At 44.1% G+C, this 23225-nt stretch overlaps 1 protein-coding gene across 1 annotated transcript in view; it reads left to right on the top strand.

Annotated features, from left to right (window-relative positions):
* The window catches only part of LOC122942223 (deleted in malignant brain tumors 1 protein-like), a 485901-nt gene extending 474706 nt beyond the window's left edge, over positions 1-11195 (top strand). Inside the window, exons 34-38 of the mRNA XM_044299724.1 lie at positions 4697-4835; positions 7293-7507; positions 8489-8664; positions 8792-9180; positions 10774-11195. Coding sequence (XP_044155659.1) covers positions 4697-4835; positions 7293-7507; positions 8489-8664; positions 8792-9180; positions 10774-11023 — 1169 coding nt within the window. The 3' untranslated portion in view covers positions 11024-11195. The remainder of the gene's footprint in view (positions 1-4696; positions 4836-7292; positions 7508-8488; positions 8665-8791; positions 9181-10773) is intronic.
* Positions 11196-23225: the final 12030 nt, after the last annotated feature.

Below are 23225 nucleotides of genomic sequence, written 5' to 3' on the forward strand. Positions count from 1 at the left end.
TTCTGGCGTGGGTATCTCGGACCTGTTGTCAGGAATCTGGTTACATTCCAGTATAGTTGGTAAAGGCAGACGCACTTGACCATCGCTGGACTCAACTATGTAGCCGCTTGCCCTCCTTCCGGCTGTTTCCACAGTACCAGCACAAGTTCTTAGAGAGTAGGGGGCACCGGGTCCTTTTGATGTCGAAGCTATCAAAGAAGGAAGACTTCACTAACGACCTGTTGCTTTGATCGTCTAGAATTGCATACACTTTGATGGCTTTGCTTCGGTCGTCTGCTGGGTAAACCTTTACTAGGGAGATTTTAGAGCAGGATCTGCCTCCCCTGAGGTCTCTGCAAACCTCTCTACATTTAGAAGTAACTGCCAAAGTGTCAGTATTTGTGTCCTTCAGCTCCCCGCTTTGCTCTTGGGTTTTGGGTGAAGCCCAAAATGGTGGCCCAGGGTGTAGAGCTGTGTTATGGTTTGAGCTGTCACATTCGGCACACTTTGCACTAACCTCACAGTCCCTGGCAAAGTGGGAAGTTGACGAGCAGCATTTAAAACAGATGTTGTTCTCCTTGAGGAAGGTCTTGCGGTCTTCCAATGACTTTTCTCTGAAGGTTCTGCACTTAAGTAGAGAATTAGGCTTCCTGTGTAAGGGACACTGTCTGGTCGGGTCCTTGGGTTTGTCTCCTCCTTGATAAGAGCTGAACTCTTTATGGACTGCACCTGTGGAAGAAACGTTAATTTTGTGGACCTCCACCGTTGCCTTACCAGGTTTACTGACTGAGGTGGTGGTACATGACATCATGAAATCAAAGCAAGGATCATTTCAGATTTTTGCTTGTTCAGAGACAAAATCTACAAACACATTAAATGGAGGAAATAGTACATTGTAAGTCTGTTTATACCAAGAACCATACATGACCCACTTCTCTTGCAAGTTGTATGGGAGCTTCTGAACTATGGGATTCACACCTCTAGCAGTGTCAAGAAATTTCAATCCCACCAGATCCCCTTCTGCCTTTGCTACACTCAGCTCCATTAATAAGTCACTTAACTCTCTAAGCTTTGAATAGCCTTTGTTCGCTATTTTAGGAAAGTCCTCAATTCTCATAAATAAGGTGCTTTCTATGACCTCTGCTGCGCCATAGACCTCATCAAGTCTCTCCCAGACCCTTTTTAGACCAATGTCTGGATAATTTACATTGATGTCTCTATTCCTTCTAGCGTGTTCGGCGGACTCACTTCCCAGCCATTTTGCCAGGAGATCCAGTTCCTCACTACATGACAGACCTAAGTCACTGATGGCATTTTGGAAGGATACTCGCCAAGCTCGATAGTTATCAGCACGGTCGCTGAACTTTACAAGTCCCTTGTTGACCAGCTCACGTCGAGCAAGGAACCTGGCAAAGTCCATTGTGGCTTGATTGGCGCTGGAACCGGCTGGTGGTGTGTTGTCAGAGTGAATGTTTGGTGGACGGCCATACCTTGGTATTCAACTTCTGGATGGACATTGCTGCGATGACTCTTGGTTTCCTGAAGTTCCGTGGCTTCTAGATATTCTGCTTCCGCTATGGCAGCTGCTGTCTCTTTATCTGCGGCAAGTTTTTCTAGAGTCGCTTCAAGTTGCGCTTTCTCTAGCTTTATCTGCATCTCTTGTTCTATGAAGCTGGCTTTTGCCTTTGCTGCTTCTGCTTTGGCACGGGCAATGGCGGCAGCTTCTCTGATCGATGTCCTATTAGAGCCACTTATCTGAGACCTTGTCTTAATGGAAGATGCTCGACTATTAGACATGTTGCGCTGTTAGGAGACTGCTGCGATATCCGTAAGTAGGCTCTGCGTGGATAATGGTAGGCTCTGTATAGTCAGATATTCGGTGCGACTGTTAGGAGACTGTTGCGATATCCGTATGCAGGCTCCACGTGGATAATGGCGGCTCCGTCAGTCTGATCTTCAGAGCTTGTTCTCAGCAGTCATTTCACTGCTGTCTTTGGCAGCTATTCACTGAGCTTGTTCTCAGCAGTCGTTTCACTGCTGTCTTTGGCAGTTATTCATTGAGCTTGTTCTCTGCAGTCGTTTCACTATACTGTCCTCATACACGTTAGCACGGTGTGTAATCTGACATGTAGCTAAACCTTTTTGTCCTCTGAGAGAACAGAGACTGTTCCGCTTTAAGGTTCTCTTTATTGCTCGTAGACTGACAGGAAAGGTGAAACTACAGAATAAAACAGTAGTATTTTAGAACATAAATACCATGGTACATGGCATAAAACACTGAATAATCTGCTATACATTCAGTATATGAGATAATACAATGATAGTGAGCTATCAGATACAATAAACATAATAAACTGCAGTAAATGACACATAGATAGTGCTCTTACCAATTATGCTCAAAAACAGGCTAAATAACAGATGATGTGGCAGGAAAACCAGTGAGAGTGCATGGCTCCTGAGACATAAGATGGTGGCTGCTTGCTGTACCAGCACAAGACTAGCAAGAACCAGGAACTACCCACAATGCTCTGGGATTCCCATAATGCATAGAGAAAAACAGGCTGGGTGAAATACCTAAACTCATCAATAGATGGTGCTGTTACCACACAATGTAATGCAAATGAATTACAACACAGTTAAATGCCATGTCAACTGATAAACAGACAGAAACAATTGGAACTGAATCTGGGGACAGAACATTCAGCTTTCTAGCAGAAGCCTGAAGGTTTTGTGCCAATATTGACTGGTATTTGGAACTGTTCATAATTCCCTCTAGCTTAATTAAGGCCCCAGTTTCAGCAGAAGAAAAACAGCCCCTTGGCATGATGCTGCCACCACCATGCTTCACTGTGGGTATGGTGTTCTTTTGGTGATGTGCAGTGTTGTTTTAGCGCCAAACATATCTTTTGGAATTATGCCCACAAAGTTCAACCTTGGTTTTATCAGACCATAACACCTTTTCCCACATGCTTTTTGGACACTTCAGATGTGTTTTTGCAAAATGTAGCCTGGCTTGGATGTTTTTCTTCATCAGAAAATGCTTTTGTCTTGCCACTCTACCCCATAGCCCAGACATCTGAAGAATACGGGAGATTGTTGTCACATGTACCACACAGCCAGTACTTGCCAGATATTCCTGCAACTCCTTTAATGTTGCTGTAGGCCTCTTGGTAGCCTCCCAGAACAGTTTTCTTCTTGTCTTTTCATCAATTTTGGAGGGACGTCCAGTTCTTGGTAATGTCACTGTTGTGCCATATTTTCTCCACTTGATGATGACTGTCTTCACTGTGTTCCATGGTATATCTAATGCCTTGGAAATTCTTTTGTACCCTTCTCCTGACTGATACCTGTTGACAATGAGATCCCTTTGATGCTTTGGAAGCTCTCTGTGGACCATGGCTTTTGCTGTGGGATGTGAAAATTTCAGGAAAGACCAACTAGAGCAGCTGAACTTTATTAGGGGTTAATCAGAGGCACTTTAAATGATGGCAGGTGTATGCTGACTCCTATTTGACATGATTTTCAATGTGATTGCTTAATTCTGAACACAGCTACACCCCCAGTTATAAGAGGGCGTGCACACTTATGTAACCACATTATTTTAGATTTTTTTGTTTTCTTCCCTCCACCTAAAAGATTTCAGTTTGTTTTTCAATTGAGTGGTACAGTTTATAGGTCACATTAAAGGTAGAAAAAGTTCTGAAATGATTTATCTTAATTTAATTTTTTTACAGAACAGAAACCTGACATTTTAACAGTGGCAGCTGCTATTTCCATTGGGGCCATAGAAGTGGGATCGGTGGCCGGTTATGCATGGTGCACTCCCATTCACTTCTATGGGGAGAGCGCTTGGTGGTGGCTGGACCGGAGTCTTCCAGGCACCAGTTTGCAGGGCTCTGTTCCCGATATAGGTGCGGGTCCAAGCATTGGGATCCACACCTATTAAACAATAGGGGCATATCCTAGCACTATGCCCCCATTGTCTGAGATGAGACAACCTCTTTAATTCTCTTCGGGTGAACTCTTAAATGGAACCTGTTAGCTTGTTATAGGGGACAACGCCCAAACAATGGAAATTACTGGAACCCCATAAAACATTATATTTAGTCTTCCTATTATGCTTCTTAGTAGATATGGGCAGCATGGTGGCTCAGTGGTTAGCACTGGTGGTTTGTAGCAATAGGTCCTATGTTAGAATCTGACCATGGACAACATGTGCACAGAGTTTGTATGTTCTCCCAGTATTTGCGTAGGTTTTCTCTGGGTACTCTGGTTTCCTCCCACACTCCAATTACATGCTGATAAGCTCCAATTTCATGCTGATAAGAAACTTAGATTGTGAGCCTAGCATGATGCTAATGTCTGTAAAACGCTACCGAATATATCATCCCTATATAAGTGCGTAAAATATATAAATATGATGGCTGTTATGTAACAACTATTCTTGAAATCAGAACAATGTGCGTCTTTGAATTGGCTGATGTAATCCAGTACAATGATCAGAATCTTTGGAGTGAACTAAGTTAGTGAGGAGTTCCTCAGCAACCTAAATTCTTAACTCTTAACACTTGAAAATGCTAATTTGCATTTGTCTTGAGCAGAAGAAAGTTTTCACAAAAACAAACTGACAGTTTCCCTTTAATACAGTAACCTGGATATTATTAAATCATTATAAAATTTTATTTTATTTGAAATCTGTTATATTTACTTTCTGCAGTTCGATGTGGGGGCATTTTGAGAAATTCAAATGGGAACGTATCTTTGGATTCCGATATTTCCTCAGAGTCTGACTCCTGTGTTTGGTACATCAGTGTCACAAATAATAATAGAATTCATCTCAACTTCAGAACATTTACGTGAGTATAAGACAAAGATATCTCACATTTATATCCTAAGTAATTATCTCTAAAAAAATACCTTTATGCCGTGACATTTAGGCATACAATGAAATTTAGGCAGAAAAAGGTTTAACGGGTACCGCGCTAATTTGTAAAGCAGTATACAGGATCAAGAACCAGAAAGCAACGTGCCAAATTCGTATGATGCACAAACGAAAAATTGCAAATCCATAAACAATAATATACAGGCGGATCTCACACTTCCATATAAACCATGCGATGATTTTCAGCAACCTGATACTCAGCTGCGCATATATGAAGACGACTGTCTTACGTCTCCCAGTTCACATGCGAAAGAATGGATGTCCGCCTGCAATATACGGTGAAATCTCCCCTTGTGATAACAGTCACACGAAAAGCCTGATCCGAAAACAGTCCGGAATACCCTAATGAAGGACAGAAAAAGATTGCGCAATCTTTTTCTGTCCTTCATTAGGGTATTCCGGACTGTTTTCGGATCAGGCTTTTCGTGTGACTGTTATCACAAGGGGAGATTTCACCGTATATTGCAGGCGGACATCCATTCTTTCGCATGTGAACTGGGAGACGTAAGACAGTCGTCTTCATATATGCGCAGCTGAGTATCAGGTTGCTGAAAATCATCGCATGGTTTATATGGAAGTGTGAGATCCGCCTGTATATTATTGTTTATGGATTTGGAATTTTTCGTTTGTGCATCATAGGAATTTGGCACGTTGCTTTCTGGTTCTTGATCCTGTATACTGCTTTACAAATTAGCGCGGTACCCGTTAAACCTTTTTCTACTTTGTATTAAGGACTTTGAACCTGTCCTATTAAGGGCACCGCAGCTGACTGTCCATTGGTCCACACCCACCAATCTGTTTCTGTCTGTTACAATGAAATTTAGGCGGCTAGGACCTTGACTGGATAAATCATTCCTGGTGGCAACTTTGAATGGAACGTTGACTACCAATATGTGGCTAATTTTAGTTGAAATTAATGCTGTCACCTAGGACTGAGATTTTGACTGGTAGACCCAACCAGTCCAACATTTAGAATATTTCTCTTTTTTGGAACAAATACTGTTCTTTTTGCATATTTTTTACAGTTTATTAATAATCATGAATTGCTCATTCAAGGGCTTATTTTGGGCTAAAAATCATTTTTTCAGTTGTTCTTTACTTAAAATATTCATCCATTTTGTCACAAAGGGTTAACTATCTAGCTGTATGAACAGTACATCCACTTTCTTTGTGCCCTCATCTAATAAACCTTATCTATATATTACTAGAAGGTCATAAACACATATTAAATCCACATGCTTATCAATAGGATAAGAACCGAGCTATAATGAGTGTTTAGAAGGTCAGAAATCAGAGATAAGGAGCTGTCAGATGAGCTGCCTAATGGGAAACAGTAACAATAAAGAGCCTGCTACTACAGAATCTCAAGACTGTTGTTAACCCAGCTTCCTGTGACTGAGAATCTGTCCCAACATGCAGGTATAGGAGCTGGGATTCCTCACTCCTCCCCACTGCTGCAGGCCATGCTGACGGGAGCGGGCAGGGGAGTTCTTAGCTGTGCTCTGCACTTCTGCCATCAGCATCTCCCTCCTGGTTCTGAGCAGAGCTTACACTTTGGCTCAGAGATCCTTGTGTGCATTTAGGGTGTGTGTGGGATTGTCTCTCCTACTTATGTGAGGCAGCATGTGCACGCCTCCTATCTTCCCCAGCTTATGTCTGGTGTGCAGGAGGTATGTAAAAGCACCTCCTTCTACAACTGTGGTTCCTAGTCTTGTCTAGTTCCTGTGAGCAAAGATGTTTCTGTAATTTCTGCCATTACTATCTACTGGACCATGCATCTTGTTAAACGGACCTTGCCTTACTGCCGCCTGCCCTGACCTTGTATCTTGTCTTACGGATTTTGCTAACTTGCCGCCTCCCCTTACCTCGGACCTCTTTTACGGATTTTGCCATATTGCCTCCTGCCCTTATCTCAGACTCTGTATCCTCTGGCCACCTAGCACTCTCTTGGTGTCCTGTACCATCTGGAGGCCAGACCAGTGGGTCCACACCCAAGTCCTCATTTCCTCGTGTTCCAACCCCCCTCAGAGGTAGGGCCTGGTGTACCCCTCGAGAAAGTCTATCCTCGTTATCTGAGGTATTGTGAAGAATGAGGGGTACGGTTAGTCATCCCCCTCTGAGGAGGTTGGTCACATGGGACAGCGGATTTACACACGCTGACCTTTATAGCTGTACAGAGTAAGGAACTCAAAATGTTTAATAAAGAGCAATTGAAAAAAGGAATGTTTAGCCCACAATGAGTACAATGCAATAATAAAAAAAATGCTCTCAAAGTTGTCCATAGCTTTTAAACTTTAGCTTTCATTAACTAAGTGCTTACTGCATGTAAAAATGCAATACTGTTGTTTATTCCTGAAATTCTCATGACCAGAATGAAGAATTCCCAGTCCTGCGATTCATCTTCTTTGTCAATATATGATGGAACTCCTCTTGGGTCATCTTTAATTGGAGATCTGTGCAGAACACGTACAAGAGCATTCATCTCCTCATCGAACAGCATCAGCATTGTCTATTCGCGGGCCAACAGAGGGGCAGGCTTAGAATTTTATGCAACATATTATTCTACTGTTAACGACAACCAAAATGGTAATGTATCCTCATTTAGGGAAAAGGAGAAATTAAATAAAACTCTTAAAAGCCATAGCCTATGAACAACTTCATGTATGATTAAAGGGGATATAGCACTGGTACCCCAACTGATCGTGAGAACAGGGATCCCAAGTCCCCTATTAGAAATGTATAGGGGATCATACGTGCAAGGTGACACTCCATTCACTGTCTATTAAGCTGACAGGGTTAGTCAAGTAAAGCATCCCACTCCAAGAGGGACTCAGGACAACCTTACTTGTCATTGAGAGAGGTCCCAGTGGTTGGTCCCAGCGAACATTCATTTATCACCTATACTGTGGATAAGTGATAAATGCTGTTTATGAGCCTTTTAATGTGAAGTATATTTTATTCTTAGCTAAATTTAAAAAAATCAGTTTGCCATTTAGTGGATTATATGGGGGAAGGGGGGCAGAGGGGGTTGTAGGGGGTGGATATGGTCACTGGAAGCTCTAGTTTTACTTTTCTTCCTCCTAGAACCCACCACCTCGACCTCAGTTGTCAGCTGTACACTTATATCTTTGACATAATCTGTCACTTGATTATATAAAAATAGGGAAAGCTATATGGTCTGAAACTGATTAATGGGAATGGATTAATTCAGCTTAAATGAGTGTTAAAGAGCTGTCAGGAGTGAAGAGGTAAAGGCTACAGATCGAGTTGTCAGAGCAGATTTCTGATTTCAGTAAGAAGTGAGCAGAACAGTCTACAAAGTCAGTGAAAACCTGAAGTCTGTTGAGGGCTAAAATATTTTAATAAAGACTGCACTACAATGCAATAATAATAAAAAGTTCCCCAAAATGTTTCTAGCCTTAAAGGGGTTACAGTTACGAAAGTTAATCAGATTCCTAGGTAGGTGCCTGTTTTTACCAATAGCTTCTTAGAATAACTACAGTAGTTTACAATAATGAAATATAGCAAAATGCCAGCTCACATAAATGCATGTTTTTCTCGTTACAGTCAGTCTGTCCTGCTATTCTGACTACATGAAAGCTCGAATCTCACTTAGCTATCTTCAAACGCTGGAATATTCTTCAGATAATATATTTTTGAATGACCCGCAGTGTCGCCCTCAAGTTGTATCAGGTTGGGCGGAGTTTCTCATACCTTATGGGAGATGTCTAACAGTAAAACAGGTATCTATCTATCTATCTATCTATCTATCTATCTAATATCTATCTATCATACAAAACACCATAACAAGACCCAAATTCATCCCCATTTAAGTAGTTTTGTTTTTACATTTTACCTTTTCTTTAACAGGTCGAAAATGACACAATAACTTACACAAATACCCTGTTCACCGGTTCAGCCGACACAATTGTTGTTTACAGAAAAAAACTAGATCTAACTCTTAAATGCCGGATGTACCAAGATACTGTAGTTGAAGGCATATACTCTGCAGATGACTTCATTAAGAACACGTTTATCCAATACGGCCTCTTTTCTGCTAGCTTGACATTCTTCCAGTCCTCGAATTACGTATATCCAGTGAATCAGTATCCGTACTATGTGGCTCTTAATCAGCATTTATACCTGCAAGCAGCTTTACTCACATCTGAACCTGACCTGGCTGTATTTCTAGATACTTGTGTGGCATCCCCTGATGAATTTGACTTCACAAGAAATGTTTATTATATCGTTCGCAACGGGTAATGTAATGTTACTATTTTTTTCATAATTATGGCAATTAATTTAATTTTTTTTTATAAGGATTAAGCCCCATGACAGTAAATACTGATTATGATTATCTCGCAGTGCAGTCATCGTAGATCATCATGAAACATATAACTGAAAAGTCTATTCTTACTGATGCAGGAGGCCGACAAGTAGGGTTGAGGGATGTGAAGCATTTGAAGCGGAATTCTATCTGAAGTTTAGGGGAACTTTAATTCAAAACAAATCTGAATACAAGATCACCCATAATGCTATGCAGCCAGCCAATCCACACATAGCCATCCCTATAAAACCCTCATCCCATGCGGTCTCAGCCATTGTTCTGTGAGCTGAGTATAGGGAGAGACGTGGCAAGAGCTCATGCGCTAGGGACAGTGTTGCTTAAAATGATTAATAGAAAGAATATTGGAAAAGGAAAGTGCAGGGACACTTATTCTGAGTCTCCATGTCCTAAAAAGTCAGCAAGATGCAGAGAGAGGAGGAGCCGGATGTTCCTGATGAGATATTCTCATTGATATTAGATGATGTGGAAAAGGAGGAAAAGCAGATGGCAGAAGAAGGCCTCCCATCTGTAGGGCAGCAGGGTGCTGGGGTTGGAGAAGTGGGTATGCCAGAGCTGATTGATATTCAGTGTTTACTGCCAAATAACCTGCAGGAGATTGCAGGCAAGAACAGCAATAACATGCATATTGTGCCCCCATCTTACAAGCCAAACCCCATACCAGCAACAGCCCCTTTTTAGAGGTACATTAAAGATGCCACGCGGCCATTAGCAATAAAGACCAACTATACAGTGTAATCTTCATTATTAAATTAAAGGGAACTGCAAGTTAATTGTCTGCATGGTTCTTCACTGCAGCATACGTGCTCCATATTGCTGGAGGAGGTGGAGGCAGTGTTTTTTGAGAAGAGCACCCAAGAACAGATTTTAATGTACCAAAGCTGTTGCGACTGTCACTTGTGCCTCATCGAGGCTCTTTCTGTAAGAGCCACAAATGGGGAATCCACTATTGTTCAGTGTTTTAAGTGAGCACCTGACTTTAGGACTCAAACGACCTGAGAAAAGGCAAACCTGGGTTTTGTCTTACTGTGACTTGCATCTAGAGCCACAATACCAGGAGTATCCATGGAGCTGTGGATTCCAGGACTCTGATGAACTATAACTCCACAGCCTGGGACTGTTTTATTCCATTTAGTATAGGGTAACTAGCAGCCCCTTAACCTGGTCTCTCCACAGCAATGGGAGGGAGGGGATCAGCAGCTTTGGGTACTTGATGGCAGACTATCAGGAGGGACCACAAGCATGCCTTCCTTTCACCATGGAGGTGTGTATTATACCAAACCTGGGGGTACGACCATTGTATATAGTTTTTATTATGCATTTTATTGTGTTATATATTGTTATGTAATTTTGTATGCTATGACTGTATGTTCCATTAAGGTTGTGGATGGCAAGGGCTAGTATGATAGCATACCTATCTCTCATTAATTTCATGGTAGAGAAAATATATATTTCTTTATCTATATTCTATGGAAATACATATTAACACTGTTTCTTGTAATTTCAGGTGTGGCAGAGTTCCTGACTATAGAACCTACCCTTCCATATCAAATCACATAGTCCGCATTGGATTCAATGCCTTCAGCTTTTTAAAGAAACATTCCAATGTCTACATTCAGTGCAAGCTAGTGGTGTGCAAGGAGGGCAGTGCCAACTCTCGTTGCAGCCAAGGATGTATAAGAAGAAACAAAAGAGCTGTTAACTCTTACCATCATGAAGAGGTTCATGTTGTGGTCGGACCTGTACAGCTTGAATAAAAACATCAAATCTAATGGAGTGCAGCAAATTCAATTGATGTAACTTTTCAAAATCTAATGCCTCATCCTTAATTGGATACATCTTTAAAGGGAACCTGTCACCAGTTTTATGGTGTCCTAACTAAGGGCAACATAAATAAGTGACTGATTCGCTTATCAAAATGCTGGGTCCCTTTCTTTAATTGACCCAGTCAATCTGCCAACATCTTGTATTGAAAAGCTCCAGCTGATAATGATGAGTCATGAATATTCATGAGCTCCTGACTCTCCCCGCCCACCTGCTGCTGAGTGACAGTTTGTTGCCATAGGAATCAGCAGCAGGTGGGCAGGGGAGTGGCTATAGCTCTGAATTAAATATACGCTGGACTCGATGACTTCACGCCGGACTCGAAACAGCTCATTAGCATGCGGCATGTGGCATCTTTGTGTGTATATTATGAGGTAACCATCTGTCACACCAGTAAGTGAATAAATCTAAGGTACATTTTAGTAGTTAATGATTGTATATAATTAGTTAGATTATAATCAAATATCCACATGACAGGTTCCCTTTAAGTGGGATCTACTCACAGGGATAATCTACTATATGATTTATACATAAATTTATTGTAACTCAGTTAATGATGATAAGTACTGTATAAAAGCAATAGCGAATTATCAAAATGTTTGCTTCACAAATTTAAATAAAATTACAATTTCAAAATGATTTATTTGTGTATATATAGATTTCTAGTTTAGCGATATTTCAATTTACATTAAAAGTTCTATGAAGCATTTTACTACTTGATGTAGAAACATACATGACAGACAATTCCAAGAACTCTACTGTCATATTTCCTACATCCCTCCTCTAAATACAAACAATTATGATAAAAAATGAGCACTTGTTAGATACTAATGCTGGATATACAGTACAGACCAAAAGTTTGGACACACCTTCTCATTCAAAGAGTTTTCTTTATTTTCATGACTATGAAAATTGTAGATTCACACTGAAGGCATCAAAACTATGAATTAACACATGTGGAATTATATACATAACAAACAAGTGTGAAACAACTGAAAATATGTCATATTCTAGGTTCTTCAAAGTAGCCACCTTTTGCTTTGATTACTGCTTTGCACACTCTTGGCATTCTCTTGATGAGCTTCAAGGGGTAGTCACAGGTGCGCCCTGTCAGGTTTAATAAGTGGGATTTCTTGCCTTATAAATGGGGTTGGGACCATCAGTTGCGTTGAAGAGAAGTCAGGTGGATACACAGCTGATAGTCCTACCGAATAGACTGTTAGAACTTGTATTATGGCAAGAAAAAAGCAGCTAAGTAAAGAAAAACGAGTGGCCCTCATTACTTTGAGAAATGAAGGTCAGTCAGTCAGCCGCAAAATTGGGAAAACTTTGAAAGTAAGGGGTATTTGACCATGAAGGAGAGAGATGGGGTGCTGCTCCAGGTGACCTGGCCTCCACAGTCACCAGACCTGAACCCAATCAAGATGGTTTGGGGTGAGCTGGACCGCAGAGTGAAGGCAAAAGGGCCAACAAGTGCTAAGCATCTCTGGACTGTTGGAAGACCATTTCAGGTGACTACCTCTTGAAGCTCATCAAGAGAATGCCAAGAGTGTGTAAAGCAGTAATCAAAGCAAAAGGTGGCTACTTTGAAGAACCTAGAATATGACATATTTTCAGTTGTTTCACACTTTTTTGTTATGTATATAATTCCACATGTGTTAATTCATAGTTTTGATGCCTTCATAGTCATGAAAATAAAGAAAACTCTTTGAATGAGAAGGTGTGTCCAAACTTTTGGTCTGTACTGTATACTGGATGAATGTTAGTATAAATGGTCATTCCAGATAATCTGCCCATGTAAAGGTGCCACAGATCACTGAATGAATGAGCAAAATACTCAAGGTGAAAAGATTATTTGACCAGACACCTAAATCATCAGACAGATGATACCGCGGTCTGCTGACCACAAACACTGAATCTGTATGAGGACAAAAGATGACAGTATCGATGTCAGTAGCCATTGCTTGTCCCCATACAGTACATCGCTGCATGTAAATCCAGCTCTTCATTTCGACTGAGGTGGAGGCAATTATCAGGAAGGACGGTCCATACCAGAGAATTGGCTGCTTCGGCGGGCAGTGTAAATGCAGCATAACAGCTGCATTATTTTCATAAATGAGTGGCACAGGTGACTATAGAAACTTTGTAATATATCCTATCAAAGAGACATTCTTCCTTGTCTTATTGGGCTCTTATCATGCTCTCTCCTCCTCTTCATTAACAGTAGGACAGTAGGAGAAGGGAGGGGCTGTTAGGGACAGGCATAGGCAGACTGACCAAGAAACTGCTCTCAATTTACTGCTGGATTCACATCTAAACTGCTCAGTACTGTTGTATAATGACTTCCATTACTGCTGCTGCTTCTGAGTATGTGCCACATGCCACAAAGAGATGAGAGGCAGATTATTTTGTTTCTCCAATTCCTGTGTATGGCAGACATGATACCAGCTAGTATCCATCCACCAGCTTAGAGACAAATTTACAAAATAGTATAGAGATTGCAAAGGGGAAAATACACATATGGCGGTTTATTTTGAAAAATGAAATATACTTTAATGAGCTTAGTGTGTGTTGAGGTCGAGCACCTACAGATGTAGCAGGGGTAACACGCACACTCTTAACTCAAATTTCTTAACTCATCGCATTATTTTGAAACAAAAGCCATTGAAAAGCAATTGCTTAACGCATTTAGTTGCATTTAGTTTAGATAACATGTCTCATAAAGCATGTGTGTTAACCTTGCTACATCCGTATATGGCAGCTACTGACTTCCCAGGAAGTCATCCTACCCACAAAAGTATTCCTGCACTTTAAGTCCCTGTGAGAAAAGCATATTAGAAATGTTTGCCATTTGTTAGAACTGAGCAGCTGCACAGTCGTCTCTGTCTCTTCCCTGCACTTAGTTCTGTGATCATTGCAGGAGGAAAGAAGAAGCGGAATCAATGTTCAGAACGATACTGGAGCCTTGAGAGGTGAATAGCCACTGAATACCAGATATAAAGCAATAAAGGGGTTGTCCTGCCATATATATTGTCAAGATAGGACATCAATATCTGATTGGCGGGCCTCCAACAGCTGGCGCCCCCGCCGATTAGCTATTTGAAGAGCACTGCTTCCTCTTCATTACACTAAAAGACGTCTTGGGCGTGCAGTTTAATGACAAGTACTTGTAATTACAATATGCTGCTGCTCCACAGGAGACCATGATGCTTAATGTAATAATCAGGAAGCAGCATTTGCATGGAGCTCCGTCTCCACTTTAAACAGCTGATTGTCAGGGGTGTCGGACCCCCGCGATCATATATTGATGACCTAGCCTGACGAGGCTGCTGCAGCCATCTTGATTACAGATCCAGTGTGAAATACTGCGCAGTCTGTGATGACGTCATCACGCTGCCCGGCGTCATCTTCATTTAAGATGGCTGTGGTGGCCTCTTCAAGATCAAATGGATGAGGTGAGTTTGATTCCCCCCCCCCCCCCCATTTCAGGGAATATTGATTAGTTCAGAAGGAAATGGATGGGCACTCTTATAAGTGAACTCACGTGGACTCAATACATGGTCTATCACTGTGGTATATTTATTGAGACAGTACAATTTCAAGCACTGTATATAGCATCTAAAATATATATCAAATGGAAAACAATATGTTACTATATTAAAATATCAGGAGTCGGACCAATAATTCCTAAAAAGGCAATTATAATACTATAAAACTAATATATATAAAGGTTATATCTAAAATAAATAAATCGTCAGCAGTGTAATAATACTCTGCAAGCATCCACTGTAGAACGGCTATGTGGGACGCAGGCTAAACTGTAGGGACAGAATTGCAGGCAAAGTTGAATGCTGGAGAAAATTAATGCCAATCTCAAGCGGAGGTTGTCTCAAGCCTGAGACAGTCCAATGACTCATAGGAATGGTAGCATGCGTTGTTAGTATAGTGGCAATGTGTCCAAATATCTCTTGTAGTAGTAACAAAAGTGTCCAAATATTCAAGGGCAGGTGGTCAATATATGTAAAAAAAAGTTCATCAACACATAGGTGTATGTACCAGTGAAGGTGTCGCATCAGCCCTTTTGGGTTACTCCAAAAAGATCTGACAGGTGTGTAGCAAAATTTAATAAATAAATAAATATTGATTAGTTACCACGCAGCACAAGGAAATTCGGCTTGGCAGTAAATAGAATTTTCCCTAAAATTCAGATCAAGGTCCACTTTGGAAACTTCAATTCGCTCAACATTGATAGTAACATTAACTCCAGCCACCAACTATATTGACATTATCCCCTTCAGTGCACAAGACCACCAGTGAAAATAACACCAACACTGCCCTAGACCAAGAATATTGACATTAATCCTTTAGCTGTCCTAGACCAGCAGGTATTCATCCATTAACCTCTTCACTGACTTAGATTACCTGACACTAACATCTTTCCTGCCAGAGATCATCTATGCTAGACCTGGTTGCTTTTGTGCACCACAAACACCACAATGATAGATACACACCAAATGTGGTAATACCCAATGTACAACATTGGACTAATAACTAGGGATGAGCGAACTCGAACTGTATAGTTCGGGTTCGTACCGAATTTTGGGGTGTCCGTGACACGGACCCGAACCCGGACATTTTCGTAAAAGTCCGGGTTCGGGTTCGGTGTTCGTCGCTTTCTTGGCGCTTTTGTGACGCTTTCTTGGCGCTTTTTGAAAGGATGCAAAGCAGCCAATCAACAAGCGTCATACTACTTGCCCCAAGAGGCCGTCACAGCCATGCCTACTATTGGCATGGCTGTGATTGGCCAGAGCACCATGTGACCCAGCCTCTATTTAAGCTGGAGTCACATAGCGCCGCCCGTCACTCTGCTCTGATTAGCGTAGGGAGAGGTTGCGGATGCGACAGTAGGGCGAGATTAGGCAGATTAACTCCTCCAAAGGACTTCACTTGATTAATCGATCGATCTGCAGCTGTGCATCATTGAGCTGCTGAAATTCAAATGCTCACTCACTGTTTTTAGGCTGCCCAGACCGTTTGTCAGTCACTTTTTTCTGGGGTGATCGGCGGCCATTTTGTGTCTTGTGCGGTGCTGCGACCAAGTGCATCCAAGCTGCGACCAAGTGCATTTAACCCTCAATGGTGTGGTTGTTTTTTGGCTAAAGCCTACATCAGGGTGAAGCTGTCACACCAAGTGCATTTAACCAGCAATAGTCTGTTCATTTTTTGGCCATATACTAAATCAGGGGCAAGCTGCGCCTGTCACCAAGTGCATTTAACCCTCAATGGTGTGGTTGTTTTTTGGCTAAAGCCTACATCAGGGTGAAGCTGTCACACCAAGTGCATTTAACCAGCAATAGTCTGTTTATTTTTTGGCCATATACTACATCAGGGGCAAGCTGCGCCCGTCACCAAGTGCATTTAACCCTCAGTAGTGTGGTTCGTCAAGCTGTGACACCAAGTGCATTTAACCAGCAATAGTCTGTTCATTTTTTGGCCATATACTACATCAGGGGCAAGCTGCGCCCGTCACCAAGTGCATTTAACCCTCAGTAGTGTGGTTGGTCAAGCTATCACACCAAGTGCATTTAACCAGCAATAGTCTGTTCATTTTTTGGCCATATACTAAATCAGGGGCAAGCTGCGCCCGTCACCAAGTGCATTTAACCAGCAATAGTCTGTTCATTTTTTGGCCATATACTACATCAGGGGCAAGCTGCGCCCGTCACCAAGTGCATTTAACCCTCAGTAGTGTGGTTGGTCAAGCTATCACACCAAGTGCATTTAACCAGCAATAGTCTGTTCATTTTTTGGCCATATACTAAATCAGGGGCAAGCTGCGCCCATCACCAAGTGCATTTAACCCTCAGTAGTGTGGTTGGTCAAGCTATCACACCAAGTGCATTTAACCAGCAATAGTCTGTTCATTTTTTGGCCATATACTAAATCAGGGGCAAGCTGCGCCCGTCACCAAGTGCATTTAACCAGCAATAGTCTGTTCAATTTTTGGCCATATACTACATCAGGGGCAAGCTGCGCCCGTCACCAAGTGCATTTAACCCTCAGTAGTGTGGTTCGTCAAGCTGTGACACCAAGTGCATTTAACCAGCAATAGTCTGTTCATTTTTTGGCCATATACTACATCAGGGGCAAGCTGCGCCCGTCACCAAGTGCATTTAACCAGCAATAGTGTGGTTATTTTTTGGCCATATCCCAGTCTAATTCTGTCACTAAATCCATACCGGTCACCCAGCGCCTAAATACTAGGCCTCAAATTTATATCCCGCTAAATCTCTCGTTACCGCTGTCCTGTTGTGGCTGGAAAAGTTATTTAGTGTCCGTCAAAGCACATTTTTTGTTCAGGGTTGAAATACAATTCCCAATTTAGCAATTTCATAATTTAGTGGTTCCTGCTATATCAGAGCTATTTGAAATCTATCCCTAAAAGGGTATATAATATTCAAGGTGCACATAGGGTCATTCAGAATAACTTCACACACACGCTACTGTGCATTTCCAAGTCTAATTCTGTCGCTAAATCCATACCGGTCACCCAGCGCCTAAATACTAGGCCTCAAATTTATATCCCGCTAAATCTCTCGTTACCGCTGTACTGTTGTGGCTGGGAAAGTTATTTAGTGTCCGTCAAAGCACATTTTTTGTTCTGGGTTGAAGTACAATTCCCAATTTAGCAATTTCATAATTTAGTGGTTCCTGCTATATCAGAGCTATTTGAAATCTATCCCTAAAAGGGTATATAATATTCAAGGTGCACATAGGGTCATTCAGAATAACTTCACACACACGCTACTGTGCATTTCCAAGTCTAATTCTGTCACTAAATCCATACCGGTCACCCAGCGCCTAAATACTAGGCCTCAAATTTATATCCCGCTAAATCTCTCGTTACCGCTGTCCTGTTGTGGCTGGGAAAGTTATTTAGTGTCTGTCAAAGCACATTTTTTGTTCTGGGTTGAAATACAATTCCCAATTTAGCAATTTCATAATTTAGTGGTTTCTGCTATATCAGAGCTATTTGAAATCTATCCCTAAAAGGGTATATAATATTCAAGGTGCACATAGGGTCATTCAGAATACCTTCACACACACGCTACTGTGCATTTCCAAGTCTAATTCTGTTAGTAAATCCATACCGGTCACCCAGCGCCTAAATACTAGGCCTCAAATTTATATCCCGCTGAATTTGAATACAATACATTGGGCCAAATAATATTTTTGTTGTTGTGGTGAACCATAACAATGAGAAAAACATCTAGTAAGGGACGCGGACGTGGACATGGTCGTGGTGGTGTTAGTGGACCCTCTGGTGCTGGGAGAGGACGTGGCCGTTCTGCCACATCCACACGTCCTAGTGTACCAACTACCTCAGGTCCCAGTAGCCGCCAGAATTTACAGCGATATATGGTGGGGCCCAATGCCGTTCTAAGGATGGTAAGGCCTGAGCAGGTACAGGCATTAGTCAATTGGGTGGCCGACAGTGGATCCAGCACGTTCACATTATCTCCCACCTAGTCTTCTGCAGAAAGCGCACAGATGGCGCCTGAAAACCAACCCCATCAGTCTGTCACATCACCCCCATGCATACCAGGGAAACTGTCTCAGCCTCAAGTTATGCAGCAGTCTCTTATGCTGTTTGAAGACTCCGCTGGCAGGGTTTCCCAAGGGCATCCACCTAGCCCTTCCCCAGCGGTGAAAGACATAGAATGCACTGACGCACAACCACTTATGTTTCCTGATGATGAGGACATGGGAATACCACCTCAGCATCTGGGACCGAGCACCCCAAAGGCAGCTTCAAGGAGTTCCCTGGCATGGCACGTCTTCAAACAATGTGCTGATGACAAGACCCGAGTGGTTTGCACGCTGTGCCATCAGAGCCTTAAGCGAGGCATTAACGTTCTGAACCTGAGCACAACCTGCATGACCAGGCACCTGCATGCAAAGCATGAACTGCAGTGGAGTAAACACCTTAAAACCAAGGAAGTCACTCAGGCTCCCCCTGCTACCTCTTCTGCTGCTGCCGCCTCGGCCTCTTCCTCCGCCTCTGGAGGAACGTTGGCACCTGCCGCCCAGCAAACAGGGGATGTACCACCAACACCACCACCACCACCTCCGTCACCAAGCGTCTCAACCATGTCACACGGCAGCGTTCAGCTCTCCATCTCACAAACATTTGAGAGAAAGCGTAAATTCCCACCTAGCCACCCTCGATCCCTGGCCCTGAATGCCAGCATTTCTAAACTACTGCCCTATGAAATGCTGTCATTTAGGCTGGTGGACACAGACAGCTTCAAACAGCTCATGTCGCTTGCTGTCCCACAGTATGTTGTTCCCAGCCGCCACTACTTCTCCAAGAGAGCCGTGCCTTCCCTGCACAACCAAGTATCCGATAAAATCAAGTGTGCACTGCGCAACGCCATCTGTGGCAAGGTCCACCTAACCACAGATACGTGGACCAGTAAGCACGGCCAGGGACGCTATATCTCCCTAACTGCACACTGGGTAAATGTAGTGGCAGCTGGGCCCCAGGCGGAGAGCTGTTTGGCGCACGTCCTTCCGCCGCCAAGGATCGCAGGGCAACATTCTTTGCCTCCTGTTGCCACCTCCTCCTTCTCGGCTTCCTCCTCCTCTTCTTCCACCTGCTCATCCAGTCAGCCACACACCTTCACCACCAACTTCAGCACAGCCCGGGGTAAACGTCAGCAGGCCATTCTGAAATTCATATGTTTGGGGGACAGGCCCCACACCGCACAGGAGTTGTGGCGGGGTATAGAACAACAGACCGACGAGTGGTTGCTGCCGGTGAGCCTCAAGCCCGGCCTGGTGGTGTGCGATAATGGGCGAAATCTCGTTGCAGCTCTGGGACTAGCCAATTTGACGCACATCCCTTGCTTGGCGCATGTGCTGAATTTGGTGGTGCAGAAGTTCATTCACAACTACCCCGACATGTCAGAGCTGCTGCATAAAGTGCGGGCCGTCTGTTCGCGCTTCCGGCGTTCACATCCTGCTGCTGCTCGCCTGTCTGCGCTACAGCGTAACTTCGGCCTTCCCGCTCACCGCCTCATATGCGACGTGCCCACCAGGTGGAACTCCACCTTGCACATGCTGGACAGACTGTGCGAGCAGCAGCAGGCCATAGTGGAGTTTCAGCTGCAGCACGCACGGGTCAGTCGCACTACAGAACAGCACCACTTCACCACCAATGACTGGGCCTCCATGCGAGACCTGTGTGCCCTGTTGCGCTGTTTCGAGTACTCCACCAACATGGCCAGTGGCGATGACGCCGTTATCAGCGTTACAATACCACTTCTATGTCTCCTTGAGAAAACACTTAGGGCGATGATGCAAGAGGAGGTGGCCCAGGAGGAGGAGGAGGAGGAAGAGGGGTCATTTTTAGCACTTTCAGGCCAGTCTCTTCGAAGTGACTCAGAGGGAGGTTTTTGGCAACAGCAGAGGCCAGGTACAAATGTGGCCAGACAGGGCCACTACTGGAGGACGAGGAGGACGAGGATGAGGAGGAGGTGGAGGAGGATGAGGATGAAGCATGGTCACAGCGGGGTGGCACCCAACGCAGCTCGGGTCCATCACTGGTGCGTGGCTGGGGGGAAAGGCAGGACGATGACGATACGCCTCCCACAGAGGATAGCTTGTCCTTACCCCTGGGCAGCCTGGCACACATGAGCGACTACATGCTGCAGTGCCTGCGCAACGACAGCAGAGTTGCCCACATTTTAACCTGTGCGGACTACTGGGTTGCCACCCTGCTGGATCCACGCTACAAAGACAATGTGCCCACCTTACTTCCTGCACTGGAGCGTGATAGGAAGATGCGCGAGTACAAGCGCACGTTGGTAGACGCGCTACTGAGAGCATTCCCAAATGTCACAGGGGAACAAGTGGAAGCCCAAGGCCAAGGCAGAGGAGGAGCAAGAGGTCGCCAAGGCAGCTGTGTCAATGCCAGCTCCTTTGAGGGCAGGGTTAGCATGGCAGAGATGTGGAAAACTTTTGTCAACACGCCACAGCTAACTGCACCACCACCTGATACGCAACGTGTTAGCAGGAGGCAACATTTCACTAACATGGTGGAACAGTACGTGTGCACACCCCTCCACGTACTGACTGATGGTTCGGCCCCATTCAACTTCTGGGTCTCTAAATTGTCCACGTGGCCAGAGCTAGCCTTTTATGCCTTGGAGGTGCTGGCCTGCCCGGCGGCCAGCGTTTTGTCTGAACGTGTATTCAGCACGGCAGGGGGCGTCATTACAGACAAACGCAGCCGCCTGTCTACAGCCAATGTGGACAAGCTGACGTTCATAAAAATGAACCAGGCATGGATCCCACAGGATCTGTCCGTCCCTTGTCCAGATTAGACATTAACTACCTCCCCTTAACCATATATTATTGGACTCCATGGCACTTCCTCATTCAATCCTATTTTTATTTTCATTTTACCATTATATTGCGAGGCTACCCAAAGTTGAATGAACCTCTCCTGTGTCTGGGTGCCGGGGCCTAAATATATGCCAATGGACTGTTCCAATGTTGGGTGACGTGAAGCCTGATTCTCTGCTATGACATGCAGAATGATTCTCTGCTGACATGAAGCCAGATTGTCTGTTACGGGACCTCTCTCCTCTGCCTGTGTGCTGGGCCTAAATATATGCCAATGGACTGTTGCAGTGGTGGCTGACGTGAAGCCTCATTCTCTGCTATGACATGCAGACTAATTCTCTGCTGACATGAAGACAGATTCTCTGTTACGGGACCTCTCTCCTCTGCCTGTGTGCTGGGCCTAAATATATGCCAATGGACTGTTGCAGTGGTGGCTGACGTGAAGCCTCATTCTCTGCTATGACATGCAGACTGATTCTCTGCTGACATGAAGACAGATTCTCTGTTACGGGACCTCCCTCCTCTGCCTGGGTGCTGGGCCTAAATATATGCCAATGGACTGTTGCAGTGGTGGCTGACGTGAAGCCTCATTCTCTGCTATGACATGCAGACTAATTCTCTGCTGACATGAAGCCAGATTCTCTGTTACGGGACCTCCCTCCTCTGCCTGGGTGCTGGGCCTAAATATATGCCAATGGACTGTTGCAGTGGTGGCTGACGTGAAGCCTCATTCTCTGCTATGACATGCAGACTAATTCTCTGCTGACATGAAGACAGATTCTCTGTTACGGGACCTCTCTCCTCTGCCTGGGTGCTGGGCCTAAATATATGCCAATGGACTGTTGCAGTGGTGGCTGACGTGAAGCCTCATTCTCTGCTATGACATGCAGACTGATTCTCTGCTGACATGAAGCCAGATTCTCTGTTACGGGACCTCTCTCCTCTGCCTGTGTGTGTGCTGGGCCTAAATATATGCCAATGGACTGTTGCAGTGGTGGCTGACGTGAAGCCTCATTCTCTGCTATGACATGCAGACTAATTCTCTGCTGACATGAAGACAGATTCTCTGTTACGGGACCTCCCTCCTCTGCCTGGGTGCTGGGCCTAAATATATGCCAATGGACTGTTGCAGTGGTGGCTGACGTGAAGCCTCATTCTCTGCTATGACATGCAGACTGATTCTCTGCTGACATGAAGCCAGATTCTCTGTTACGGGACCTCTCTCCTCTGCCTGTGTGTGTGCTGGGACTAAATATATGCCAATGGACTGTTGCAGTGGTGGCTGACGTGAAGCCTCATTCTCTGCTATGACATGCAGACTAATTCTCTGCTGACATGAAGCCAGATTCTCTGTTACGGGACCTCCCTCCTCTGCCTGGGTGCTGGGCCTAAATATATGCCAATGGACTGTTGCAGTGGTGGCTGACGTGAAGCCTCATTCTCTGCTATGACATGCAGACTAATTCTCTGCTGACATGAAGACAGATTCTCTGTTACGGGACCTCTCTCCTCTGCCTGGGTGCCGGGGCCTAAATATCTGAGAATGGACTGTTCCAGTGGTGGGTGACGGGAAGCCTCATTCTCTGCTATGACATGCAGACTGATTCTCTGCTGACATGAAGCCAGATTCTCTGTTACGGGACCTCTCTCCTCTGCCTGTGTGTGTGCTGGGCCTAAATATATGCCAATGGACTGTTGCAGTGGTGGCTGACGTGAAGCCTCATT

The sequence above is a fragment of the Bufo gargarizans genome, chromosome 6 (genome assembly GCF_014858855.1).
Source record: "Bufo gargarizans isolate SCDJY-AF-19 chromosome 6, ASM1485885v1, whole genome shotgun sequence".
NCBI classification, from domain to species: domain Eukaryota; kingdom Metazoa; phylum Chordata; class Amphibia; order Anura; family Bufonidae; genus Bufo; species Bufo gargarizans.